Below are 12,501 nucleotides of genomic sequence, written 5' to 3' on the forward strand. Positions count from 1 at the left end.
CTCTGAGGAAAAGGCCTTGGGATCAAACACAGACTGCGGCTAACCTTAAGTTCATGAGATCTGTCTCTGAACACAGTCTCAACCGAGCTGAAGTCTGTAAAACTCTTCCTCCAGATAGCAAGCGGTCGGAAACAGACTGCCCCTCAAGCAGAAAAAAAATTGCTCTTTCTTGTCTATGTGGGAAACCTATGCTTGAGGCTTTGCGCACGCGCACAAGGACTTTGAGCCTGACTGCTGGCCCCGCCCTCTGAGAAGTCACGTGGGAGAACCGTAGCTTACGCCTAAGGTCCAGGCCTATCACGTGACAGGTATCTTAGCTTCTCGGGGATGGAGCCGGAAGAGGGGACACCGCTTTGGCGGCTGCAGAAGCTTCCTCCGGAGCAGGGCGCCGGGGTGAGGAGTTTCGGAAGGGAATGGGAAGGCGGGGTCGGGACGATTATTCCTGGGACCCTGGAGACAGAATGGCGGCTAAAGAAATTTACGCGGGCCTGGGAATGGCCCAGGCCTGGGTGCGTGCGGGGTCTTCTTGATTCTAGAAAGCCTGAGATCTGCTGCGTCCGCGAGTAGGTTCTGCACTCTTTGAGTTCAGGTCTCCGGAACCTGAACTCTGCGTACCCATTCTGTGTGAGGTACAGCGGATGCGGTGAGGACTCGAACCTGTCTCCTGGAGGGCGGCAGGAACCAACTCCTAGCCAGAAAAGGACTGGCCACTAACTTACGTATGGCCAAGAGGTGATTGTCGCCGCAGAAAACAACTCACCCACAAAGCCAGGCTTTCCCTGCAGTACACTTTGGGTCCAGACCCCTGTGAAAGTGATTTGATGGTTTCATTAAACTCTGCCCAGGGTTTCGTAAGTCTCCGTTGTAGCCCTCCTTCCCAAAGTCGGCTTCAGTTGTAGGTGGAAGAAATTTAACTTCACTCCTTTCGTTGCCTAGGAAACGTATCTTAAACATTTTCTTTGATTTTACAAACGAGGACGGTGAAATACTATCTATGGACTGAGTCTCCTAACTTTCAGGGCTGCTTTCCTCTCACATAGAGATGGCCAAGACATTGACTCTTGAATCTGAGCGGAGCCGGCTGTCTGCTTCCCGGGCCTCCGCCTTTGCCACAGCTGTGGAGAATCCCCGCTTTGGCGCTCCGCTCCTTTTTCACTGCATCAGTTCCTCCCTGGCCTGGGTTGTGATGCCACCATTCTTACCGGGTCACTCGATTTAAAAGAATCTGGGTTTCATCCTTGGACTTCCCTTTTTAACCACTTTTACCTGTTTACCATCTCTGCCACTCTAGTCTCCATAATCTTAGTCTTGCATTTACCTCCTGCTCTTCCAATATCTTGGCAAAGTTTTGGAACAATAATCTAATTGCTTGAATAAAAGTTGAGCACAGATTAAAGCCTTCGCTCCTTTCTGTTGTTATTGCAAGGCCCTCTGCGATTTGGCCCTTACTTTTTCAAAGGTCCTTGCTTTTTCACTCTCCTCTACCTCTGAATAGACGCTGGTCCCACTCCTGCACTGGGGTTTTAGGTCCAATCCTGTGTGCGCATGCGTATCCGCCTCTCTGTGTCTGGAAATGCCTGCTAGGCACTCATCCTCCTAATACAGCCAGATCCTTGCTCCTATGCACCTGTCATGAACACCTTTTACATCTGCTCCTCTATCACATCCACTTATTTATATGTGGACTTTCTGGTAAATAGATTGGAACTCCGTTATGGTAGAGCATCACCTATCCCCAATGTCCTCATTTGTAAAACGAGAACGGTCACAATGTTTACATAATAGAGATGTAGGGAGTGTCACGGTAGTGTTTGGCAGTCATTACAGGTGGCTTTTTTTTTTTTTTTTGTATTTCCATTTTATATAATGCAACAAACTACATGGTTATGAGTGAGCAAAAGGTGGTATTTGTATTTTTTTGTACCTTTTTCTCAGTTTGAGTTCTTGGAGTTATATTATCATGGGACAGTAGGAGAGAAGATGAAATATGTGTAAAAAGTTGGGAAGAATTAAGTATTTATGGCACAGAAGCATAATATCGCACATTAGCCAATGTCTTAGTCAGTGTGTGGAGGTGAGTCAGAAATTACCCATTTGTGTGGTGTTAGTGGGGGAAGTTCTCCCAGGAGTGGGTTAAGATCTAAGACAATCGGAGTCAAAAGACTTAACTAAATGCTGTCTCCCAGGTACTTGGATTTAAATGGTCCGTTGGCAGGATGCAAATGTTGGCTGGAACAGAATCACATGAATATGATTATCTGTGATACAGCACAGAAGGCTTGAACTGAGGAAGTAGTGATAGACGAAGGCAGACTCATGGCCTTCAGATGTCTTGTGCCTGCTAGGATGGTTGAGTTACTGTGCTCATATGTAATTCTGTGACGTTGTGGGGGCAGGTGACATTTTTCTCTTACACCTGGACTGCAGAGAATTTAACTAAAAGGAGTTGGTGGAACCCCAACTTTGCCCCAGACCCAGCCTTCATATTTTGTTACATTGACATGATTTCTGTTGCTGGTAGTCCAGGGTGGAAGGAACGTAGGAGAAGAAAGATGGCCAGCGCTTTCTCAGACCAAAACAAAATAAAACAAAATGCACCCCCACTGAGGAGTAGCAATGCTGTGAGAGGGGAGGCAAAGCCAGACCAGGATAGTAGTGCTCCACTGGAGCACTATCTGTGAGAGGGGCACTATCTGTGAGAGGAGCACTATCTGTGAGAGGAGCACTGTCTGTGAGAGGAGCACTGTCTGTGAGAGGAGCACTGTCTGTGAGAGGAGCACTGTCTGTGAGAGGAGCACTCTGTGAGAGGAGCACTGTCTATGAGAGGAGCACTATCTGTGAGAGGAGCACTATCTGTGAGAGGAGCACTATCTGTGAGAGGAGCCCTGTCTGTCTGTGAGAGGAGCCCTGTCTGTCTGTGAGAGGAGCCCTGTCTGTCTGTGAGAGGAGCCCTGTCTGTCTGTGAGAGGAGCCCTGTCTGTCTGTGAGAGGAGCCCTGTCTGTCTGTGAGAGGAGCCCTGTCTGTCTGTGAGAGGAGCCCTGTCTGTCTGTGAGAGGAGCCCTGTCTGTCTGTGAGAGGAGCCCTGTCTGTCTGTGAGAGGAGCCTGTCTGTGAGAGGAGCACTGTGAGAGGAGCACTGTCTGTGAGAGGAGCCCTGTCTGTCTGTGAGAGGAGCCCTGTCTGTCTGTGAGAGGAGCCCTGTCTATCTGTGAGAGGAGCCCTGTCTGTCTGTGAGAGGAGCCCTGTCTGTCTGTGAGAGGAGCCCTGTCTGTCTGTGAGAGGAGCACTGTCTGTGAGAGGAGCCCTGTCTGTCTGTGAGAGGAGCCCTGTCTGTCTGTGAGAGGAGCCCTGTCTGTCTGTGAGAGGAGCCCTGTCTGTCTGTGAGAGGAGCCCTGTCTGTCTGTGAGAGGAGCCCTGTCTGTCTGTGAGAGGAGCCCTGTCTGTCTGTGAGAGGAGCCCTGTCTGTCTGTGAGAGGAGCACTGTCTGTGAGAGGAGCACTGTCTGTGAGAGGAGCACTGTGCTTATTATACAGAAAGGATGGCTTCAGATCCCAGAGAAAAGCTTTTACATGTACTGCTTTCCATTCAGGAATTTTGGGGAAAAAAAACCCAAGTGTATCTTTAACATTATTTTACTTCCTGAAGGTAGACATCATACTGGAAGGTCTGGGATTTAGCTGGGTTTGGTAGCTCACACCTGGAACACCCGCATTTGGGAGACTAAGGCAGGAGGATTACCACAACTTTGAGGCCGTCTTGGAGTACAGAACTGAGACCCTGTCTCCAAAACAAAACAAAGCAATAAAACAATAAACAAAATGAAAAAGGAAACCAAAAACAATAAATCTTAACAACAGTTTCCGCTCTGCCTTAGCTGGTTTTATAAAGGGCACGTCTGCCAACATCTGTGCTCTGCAAGGAACAGAATCTGTCTTGTCATTTTCTTTAAAGGACTTTTATTTCCTTTTTTCTCCCTAGCTCCTTCACAAAATCATCGACGGCATCTGCGGCCGAGCTTATCCTGCCCACCAAGATTATCACAGTGTCTGGAATTCAACTGAGTGGAAGCATGTCCTAGAAGATGTTACCACATTTTTCAAAGCCGTAGTTGGCAAAAACTTTTCTGAGGAAGAGGTAGTTTCAATCAAACCTCTTTACCTGATAACGGGCACCACCCAGAGGTTCTAACGATGTTCATAGGTTCTACCCACGTGTTCATAGCTGATCACAGCCACAGCAACCGAGGGTCTAATCCCGAGTGAGTGGATTTTCTGGGGCTTTGCAGTTTCGTCTTAGCTGTCCTTTTTCCTCCCACTGTAGCACGTTTAAAGCCTGTGGTTGAAAGCAGGACGCTGAAGAACAAGCCTGCATGTTCTGGCTTCTACGATTAGACAGCTTACATTGGCGCTCATGGGGCGTGGCTTTTACAACTTTGTCAAGAATCGCGTGCACCTATTTATGAGTTGTTTAACAAATGGTGTTCTGTGTATCTGTCTGTCAACTTAGATGATATTCCTGATCTGCCTTTCTCTTGAGATATACATTTAATCTGTTACGTCCCTTGCTTTTTCATTCTCTTCATAGGGTGTTTGGGGAACAGAAGTTTTGAGGTTAATGCAGTCCAGTTTGCCAGTGTTTCTTTTGGGGGGTAGTGCTCTCTGTTGTGTTTAAGAAATATGAAGGTACCTTTGTGTGTTTTCCCGTGGAGGCTTGAATGTTTTAGCTCCTGTAATCTTCTCTCAGATATGTTTCAAGTTACTATTTTGTGTGGGACAGGGCTATCTCAGTCTCTTCTGTGCAGTTTCCCACAGACTCACTGCCGTCTACTGGACTTGTGTTGATGTCCTTGTTCACAGGCTGCTGTGCAGCGTGAGTAATAAATCAGGTGGCCATGTGTGGGGTCTGTTTATTGGAGTCCATTAGTCTCTGCGCTGGCCTTCGGCAGTTTTACACTGTTTTAATTACCACGGCATTAAAGATGTGCTAAGGTAATTCTTGATATCAGCTGGTAGAAGGCTGCTGTCTCTTCAGTGATGAGTCTCCTGGGCCCTTTCTGTCCTCATACTGAAGTTGAAGTCAGCTTGTCAACTGTAAAGGCCAGTTAGGATTGGAGTGTGGGTTGCACGGAGTTTCTGGATTATCTGGGGGAGAACGGACAGTAATATTGGCTTCCTAGTCTAAGAACATAGGGTGACCTCTTCATTTAGACTGGCTCTCATTTCTGTTTTATAATTTTTAATGTAGAAGTCTTGCAGATATTTGGTTAGATTTCTAGACGGTGGTGTTTTCAGTACTCTTTACTTTCTGTTGTTATTGTTAGATGTGGAAACCGTTAACTATTATATCCTTCCCTGTGTCCAGTGCTTTTCTTATTTTATATATTTATGCTGATAGGCATTAATGTATATTGAACAAAAAGTAGTGATAGTAGACTTAGCCTCCCCACATACCCTAGGGAGAGAATTACCATTTTACCCTGTGGTCGTCAGCTGCATGATGTTATAGATATTAATGATTAGATGAAAGACATTTCTTATATTTCCGACTTTACCAACATTGCTTTTAAAAATCATGGATGGCTATTACATCTTATCAGCATTTTGTTTTTTTTTTTTTTACTTATTTCCCCTTATTTTGTTAATGTGGTGGTTAATTGTGGATGTTAACTGAGCTCTCATCGACTCATTAAATCCAGTCTGGTCATGATGTGATACTGGTCGTGATATATTCATGTGCACATGAGTTGGATGACCCACTGTTTTTAGGATTTTTGGATCTCTATTTGGCTGACACTGGCCTGTGAACTCTCCGGCTGTCAAGGTCTCAGGTTTTATTCTGGGTTTGTTGAGTGACTTCGCATAGGTTTTCATTTTTTCTCTTTTCCTGTCATTCGGAAGAGTTTGTGTGTTTTTCTTTACTTAATTGCTATTAAATGGTATTAAGTTACTTAGTTTTTAAACTGGGAAATGTTTATCTCATTAGCTTTTATTTAGTTGTACAGTCGTCAATGATACAGACTTGTTAATTTAGTATTACGCATTTTAATGGCTCAGTGTGTGGTTTACTTATAAATATTTGAAACTGCTCTGTGGTTTAAAGTTTTGGCGTGTGGTGTTGGTGTGGTGTTGTATATGTCGTACCATTTGATTAGGTGGAAGTTAATATTTTTATGTTCTGAAACCCCAGTAAAGCCTTCTCTGAGTTTCTGGCAGCAACTAAAATATGTGTTAATACCTCTGTGAGTACGTGCTTACCCATTTCTCTTTAAAACCGTAGACCTCTGCTGTGCTGTGCATTTGGAAGCTGAGCAGTTAGGCACACACAGGTTTAGGTCTGGCTTTCCACTTGAGTGTCTCCTGATCCTCCTAGGCCTCCTTGCTGTAAGGCTGTGGCTCTGTGTACACAGAGCTCTCGCTTTGTCAGACAGTGCCTTTCTTACTGTCTGCCTTGCAGGAACTTGTTAAGATCTGTCTAGATTACTCATTTCAGCTTATGGTTATTATAGTTATTGAGCCATTTCTTTTTATTGTACTGTCATTTTAAGAGGACGGCGGGCTTTTCCACTTGAAGGTGCAAGTCCCTTTCACTCACCCTCTGGCCATTTGTGTTTGTTTTCACAGACACTCCAGCAATTGAACCAACTGAATTCATGTCATCAAGAAGCTGTTATGAAATGTTTAAAGAGTAGGAAAAATGAGATCAAGCAGGCCCTGTTAGGAGAAATAGTTGATATTTCTTGTGCACAGCTGCAGGATTTTGATTGGCAGTTAAAGGTAAGAGTCTAGTTATTTATATGTTTTTGTGGTAATATTTAAGTGTACTTATTCTTTTAAAGTAAAAATGCCTAAAATTGGTTATTTTGAGACTACATTGTTCCAAAGTAATAGCAAACCTCATGTAAATGATTGGTTTTGTATTAACTTGGATGTAAGAGCACAGGAAGCATCCAGACCTGTGTCACTGGCAGTGAATTTTCTTAGACCTGTCAGAAGTGGACAAGTGTGCATTTAGTGAATAACCTTGGGGAGAGTCTTACAGATGCCATAGCTCTCTCAAAATTGATAAAGATGATTTTACTTCTATGAGGAAAGTATATGTAATAAAGTTTTAAAACAGTTTTTAAAACGTAGGGGAAAGAGGGTCATGCTGAGTAGAGCTGAGAAAGAACAATTTCAGATCAGCTTTCTGTTCTGTAAGGTACCAGGTACATTCTGATTCTTGATTCCCGCATGGTCTTAGATCCAGAAAGTGACTCATGTTGGTTTGAATTAAGAGGACAAAAGATGGGACAGTGGGACGGTTAGGTAGGCTCAGGAGGTAACCGCCTGTAGTGTAGGTTGAGGACATGGATGCTGCGGTTCTGGTTGTGGCTCAGCTGTGTTTAGGGTTTTATTGACTTGCTCATCGTATTGACTCAAAGCCAAAAGTATAGCAAGTGTGAAATACAGCTGAGGTTTGAAGTCCCTTTATGCCTGTTACACTGATGGTCCAAGTGAAAAAGGCAAATTAATCAATGATAAATTAAATGTTTCATTTAAGTAAACATTTAACACTGAAGTAAGCGTGGATGAGGGAGAGGTGCTCGTGGCAGCGTGCATGAGGGATTGTGGCTTCGGTCTTCCATTTTGTCCTGAGACTGCAGTGTTTTCAGGCCGGAAGGTTCCCGTGGACGCTGTTGTCAACTGTGGACGCTGTTGTCAAGGATGCAATCTTTTGTACCAGTTTAAGATTCCCTTTAGTTTCCCCTGCCCAACTTAAATATTTAAACAAGCAGGACCCTCAGCAGAAAAGAATGACCAGGAATTTAAAATGATGCTCTGTGAAAATTCTTGAAACACTGGAGACCATGCCCCTGGGAATGGTAAGGCTGACTGCAGATGCTGTGGTTAGAAGACTAGATGCCCCTTTGCAGGATCAACAGTTTTGATAGCCAGTCGTGAGTTAAGTTGCCTAATTTCCAAGAGTTTCTGAGTCCTTTTAGACTGTCTTATACATGAACTGTCATTTTGGAATCTTTTCTTTAACAATTCAGGTTCTTCCTGTATCGGACCCTTTCAGCCCTTCTGCATATCTATAGTAAAACTTGGTTTCAACCCAGAATTAAGAGTGTCCTATTTAGCTGGACAAACTGCCTCTTCCTTTCTTCCTGCCCACTTCCTGTATGTGTTTTGTCTCCTTTCCTCTTTCTCTCTGCTCTGCGAATGTGTGTTCTTCTGCCACAGGTTCAGTTTATTTCTCCTGTTCCCGAGAATTCGAGAGCATTCTTACCGAGAATTACTGGGCAGCGAGCTCTTCCCAAGCCCTGATGTCTGTTGATCAGTGTTAGCTCACTGTGCATCATTCTCCTCTCTTTCCGACAGCTTGCCCTTTCCAGTGACAAGATCGCCACCTTGCAGATGCCCCTTTTAAACCTTCATCTGGATGTGAAGGAGGACGGAGAAGTGAAGCCATACTCTGTTGAAATGAGTAAAGAGGAATTACAGAGTCTGATCAGCTCCTTGGAGGCAGCTAATAAGGTATGCGCGTAAGTGGATCATACAGTTTAGCTGCCTAGGCATCTGTCAGCCTGGAGTAGGAGAAGGAGAATCCCAGCTGGGCTTTAATGTGTCTCACTTCCCTGATACTTAATAGCAAATACAGAAAGACTTGGTTGGGATGTTCTGACCTCTACTTTAGGTGTTGAGTTAATTATAACTTACAGCATTCAGTTACCAGCGTCTGAATTTAATTACCTAGTAGTTACTTCTGAAAAAAAAAGCAGTATTCATTTTGGTTCCTTTGTTATTCATTAAGCTTAAAAAATAAAGTTTACCTTGAGATCACGAAATTAGTTGATTCTGAAGTTTCTTTAGTTTTAAAAAAAAGATCTTTATGAATTTATAGCAGAAAAATAAATGTCTTATTTGGATGGACAAATGTTCAAAGTCTTTTGTAAGTTCTGAGTATGGGAGATAAAATAACCCCCAGTGAACGTGATTGTTGAGGGGAGGGTGGTAATGGGAGGAGGATGGGGAGGGGAACACCCATACTGAAGGGGAGGGGGAGGGGTTAGGGGGATGTTGGCCCGGAAACCAGGAAGGGGGAATAACAATCGAAATGTAAATAAGAAATACTCAAGTTAATAAAGATGAAAAAAAAAAAAAAAGAAAAAAGAAATTGCTTCCATATGGTAGACATGTTGGCATATCTGTGGAGCATTTTCTTAATTAATGGTTGGTGTGGGAGGACCCACCTTACTGTGATAATGATACTCCTGGGCAAGTGGTCCTGGCTTGCATAAAAAGCAAGCTGAGAAAATTGTAGAAAGCAAGTCAGCAAGAAGATTCACTTCTTGGTTCTTGCCCTGACTTCCCTCAATGACAGACTGTTTAATCACGACGTGTAATCCAAATAAACCCTTTCACCTCCTAGTTGGTTTTAGTCAGGATTTTATCACAATAACAATAAAACCTTCTAGGACAATAAAAAAACATAACTGTAGTTATGACAGAATCAGGCTGACATGATAGCATTAACGAATGTTCCAAATCAGCAGAGTCCAGCAGCCAGGCCCAGTGTGCAGTAGGCAGAGACAGTGTTTAAACAGCAGAGATTTGCTGTGAGTAGAAGCAACCTGCTTTTTATTATCAGTGTCTGCTCGTTATTGGGCAGCTCTCAGGAACTGGTTCCCAGTTCTTCCTGGTCACCTCCCCGGCCACCATTGTTCTCCTAGATCCTCCTGCCTTTTAAAGCCCGATAACTACAACTTTCTTCCCGCGAGGCATAGTTACTCATATTTTGCCTTCATGGTTGACCCTCATGTCCAGCAACCGTACGTGTAGCGGAAGCCTGGAGGCCTGAGCCTGGTCTGAGTGCTGAGAGACCGGGCGCAGGTGACCAGGAACAGGTCTTGGCAGCCAGGAGCCATAAGCCCCTGCCCTCGTTCGCCTGTCACTCTTCATGTTGCTCCTCAGAGTCCATCTAGCACATAGCAGCTTCCTTCTAGTCGGCCCTGACGTGGCTTCTCCCTGTTTGTGTTTAAGGTGGTCCTGCAGTTGAAGTAGCTGGGGATGGTGAACATCAACGCTGTCGGATTCCAGTGCTGCACCATGGCAGAGTCAATGCTGTGATCGGAGGGGGATGCTCCAGCAGGCTGAGTAGGCAGCAGCACTGAGATCACAAAGATGAAAATCTGTCGGAAATCCTAAAGGACAGGCAGTTGTATGGCTGATGGGAAGTGCACAGGGAGAAGGAAGACAGCGCTGAAGTCGCAGCCCGTGTTCTCACAGGGATCGCTTTGTCCCATTTATTAAATAGCTGAGAAGACTTTGTAGATAACGGAGTATGGAAAGGTAGAGTCAGTTCTGGAGTAATGTAACACAGCACAGGCACACTGGGCTGTTCTTAAATGTGGATAGCAAGACATGTTCTCAATGTGTAATTGCGATATTTGAAAATAGTGTTTTAGAGCAGATCCAAGCTACATATGTAACCTAGGAGGTTCCATGTCTTTCTCACGATTCAAAGAAAAGATTTTTAAGTTGTAAAGTTTTAGAGAAAAGTCTGTTATCAGACATGAACAAGAAAACATTTAAAATTTGCATGCATAATTTGAGAATAGTTTGAATAGCATAAAATTCTAAGAATTTTGTAAACTAAAGCATAAACTACAAAAAATGAGAATAACATTGTTACTTTTCACATGCTCGCTTTCTTGGGAGACCATGGTCTGAGAAAACCATGGAGGCAGCTGTCATGGGTGGTGTGGTTACATACAAGGGTGCTTTGTAAGGTCTGAATATGGAGTTTGAGCTTTTGGATGGTGACAGAGTAATTGTAATACAAACCACTTTTTACCTCAGCTAACTAAAAACAAGCATTCTGAACAAATAAAAGTGTCTGGTTGTATCGTAATGTGTCGCTTGATGTCAGCGACTTCCTGAATCGTTCAGTGGTTGGTATGTGATTAACCGGTGTCTGCTGTGTGCAGCTCTGTGGCTTGGCTGTGGAGCAGTGATGACTGCTGCTCTCTGTACGGCTGCGGGCAGGCTCCGGCAAGGCTGCTCTGGGCTGTGGCAGAGCAGTGGTTACGAAAGGAGCGTGGGCCAGAGTGTTGTCAATGTGCTGCCTTTTTCATGAAGAAATTTGGGGTGCGGAGAGTGGATCTAAACAGTATGTTCATGCGGTTGCTGATTTCCGTTTAGGCGAGTTCTTTAAGTCAGAATGGAGCATTGGCAGCTTACAGAGCAGTGTATCAGGAGGCCAGCCCCTGCAGTCTCTTGCTTCCTTCCTTTCAGGGCGGCCCCTTTATAGAATGCCTCTTTCTCTTCCACACCCAACAGCCTGTTGCACAGCTTATTTGATTGGCACACTGTTTGATTGACACGCGGTGTGATGCCCTTATTGGTTGGTTCAATACGTTTTGACTGACAAATGCTCGTGAAAGCATCACAATGTTCAAGGTGTGAATACAATCCTGCCTGGAAGCAGGATTGTCCTCCATAGTCTGATCCCTGGGTGTTCACCCTGGGTCACCACTGCTGTACTTCTAGTCACCATGGGTTGGCAAACATGGAGTCTTACAGTATTTATTCTTTTTCTCTTTACTCTTGGTAACAGGATGCAGGGCGGTGTGCTTTACCACCACGTTTCAGCTTCCAAAACAAACAATAACAAGCAAAATTAAGTCTGGCTTTTCCCAGCCTCTTTCTTTGTTCTTGGACAAGGCCTTACACTGTTGCCTGAGCTGGCCTAGAACCCAACTATGTAGACCAGGCTGGGTCTTGAACACATGACATCATCTGGCTCCAGCTTTCCAAACACTGGGGTTGCTGAGAGCAGCCAGCATGCATGGCGTTAGCATTCTTTCGAGTTTTATTTCTCTCGCGCATGCCAGGACTTTGTTCCTTCTTATTGTCGAAAGCACCACGTTATATAACTCTCACAGTTTCTCTGCTTTCGTGGTCTCAACATTTGCCTGTTGCAGTAAAGAGAACGCTATGAGCATTTATGTGCATATCATGTAATGGACGAATGGTGAGCTTGGAGTGACATACCAGGTCCTGCGGTAGGCTTATATGAATCTTTTTAAGATGAGATTACAGTTTCTCAGAAGGAGTTTTACTCACTTTCCACTCTCACTAGTTTGTAACATACTGATCCACCTTCCATCGGTGTGACTGTTCTTCCTGGTTTCAGCTGTTTTGGTGTGCATAATGGGGAATCTCATTGTGCTTCTAACAGTCACTTGGTGACCAACCACAGTCATCATCTCTTAACATGCTTCTGCTGTCTGCGCATCCCATCGGACTCTGTTCAGATCTAGCGCCCATTTTTTTTAAGGTGGATTCTTAATTTTGTTTCTTACTATTGTGCTTTGACAGTTCCTTTCCAAATACATGGCCTTGGGATACTCCTCTCCTCCACACTGATCTTTTTGCTTTTTCCTGTAAGTAGATGATATTGATTTTAGAGATCAGCTTTAGACAGAAAGGTTAAGAGGATGGCAGAGAATTTCCGTAT

The 12,501-nt window shown here is 44.4% G+C and overlaps 1 protein-coding gene across 2 annotated transcripts; it reads left to right on the plus strand.

Annotated features, from left to right (window-relative positions):
• Positions 1–315: 315 nt before the first annotated feature.
• Positions 316–10,893, plus strand: Commd8 (COMM domain containing 8). Of its 2 annotated transcripts, NM_001106004.2 has the most exons (5): positions 316–393; positions 3,979–4,134; positions 6,621–6,773; positions 8,361–8,516; positions 10,023–10,869. In NM_001106004.2, exons 1-5 carry the CDS (start codon positions 328–330, stop codon positions 10,041–10,043), a joined length of 552 nt encoding a protein of 183 aa, NP_001099474.1. In that variant the 5' UTR covers positions 316–327; the 3' UTR covers positions 10,044–10,869. The 2 variants fall into 2 exon arrangements, with proteins under 2 accessions (NP_001099474.1, XP_038947639.1); XM_039091711.2 differs by lacking the exon at positions 316–393 and having other exon boundaries at positions 4,119–4,258; positions 10,023–10,893.
• The last annotated feature ends 1,608 nt before the right edge of the window (positions 10,894–12,501 follow it).

Source organism: Rattus norvegicus, chromosome 14, assembly GCF_036323735.1.
Source record: "Rattus norvegicus strain BN/NHsdMcwi chromosome 14, GRCr8, whole genome shotgun sequence".
Classification (NCBI taxonomy): domain Eukaryota; kingdom Metazoa; phylum Chordata; class Mammalia; order Rodentia; family Muridae; genus Rattus; species Rattus norvegicus.

Excerpts from the sequence above, each read along its gene's own strand:
- Commd8 (NM_001106004.2), top strand. The coding sequence starts at position 328 with ATGGAGCCGGAAGAGGGGACACCGCTTTGGCGGCTGCAGAAGCTTCCT. Across the intron at positions 4,135-6,620 it reads AAAACTTTTCTGAGGAAGAG|ACACTCCAGCAATTGAACCA; the intron begins GTAGTTTCAATC and ends TTGTTTTCACAG. Across the intron at positions 6,774-8,360 it reads ATTTTGATTGGCAGTTAAAG|CTTGCCCTTTCCAGTGACAA; the intron begins GTAAGAGTCTAG and ends TCTTTCCGACAG.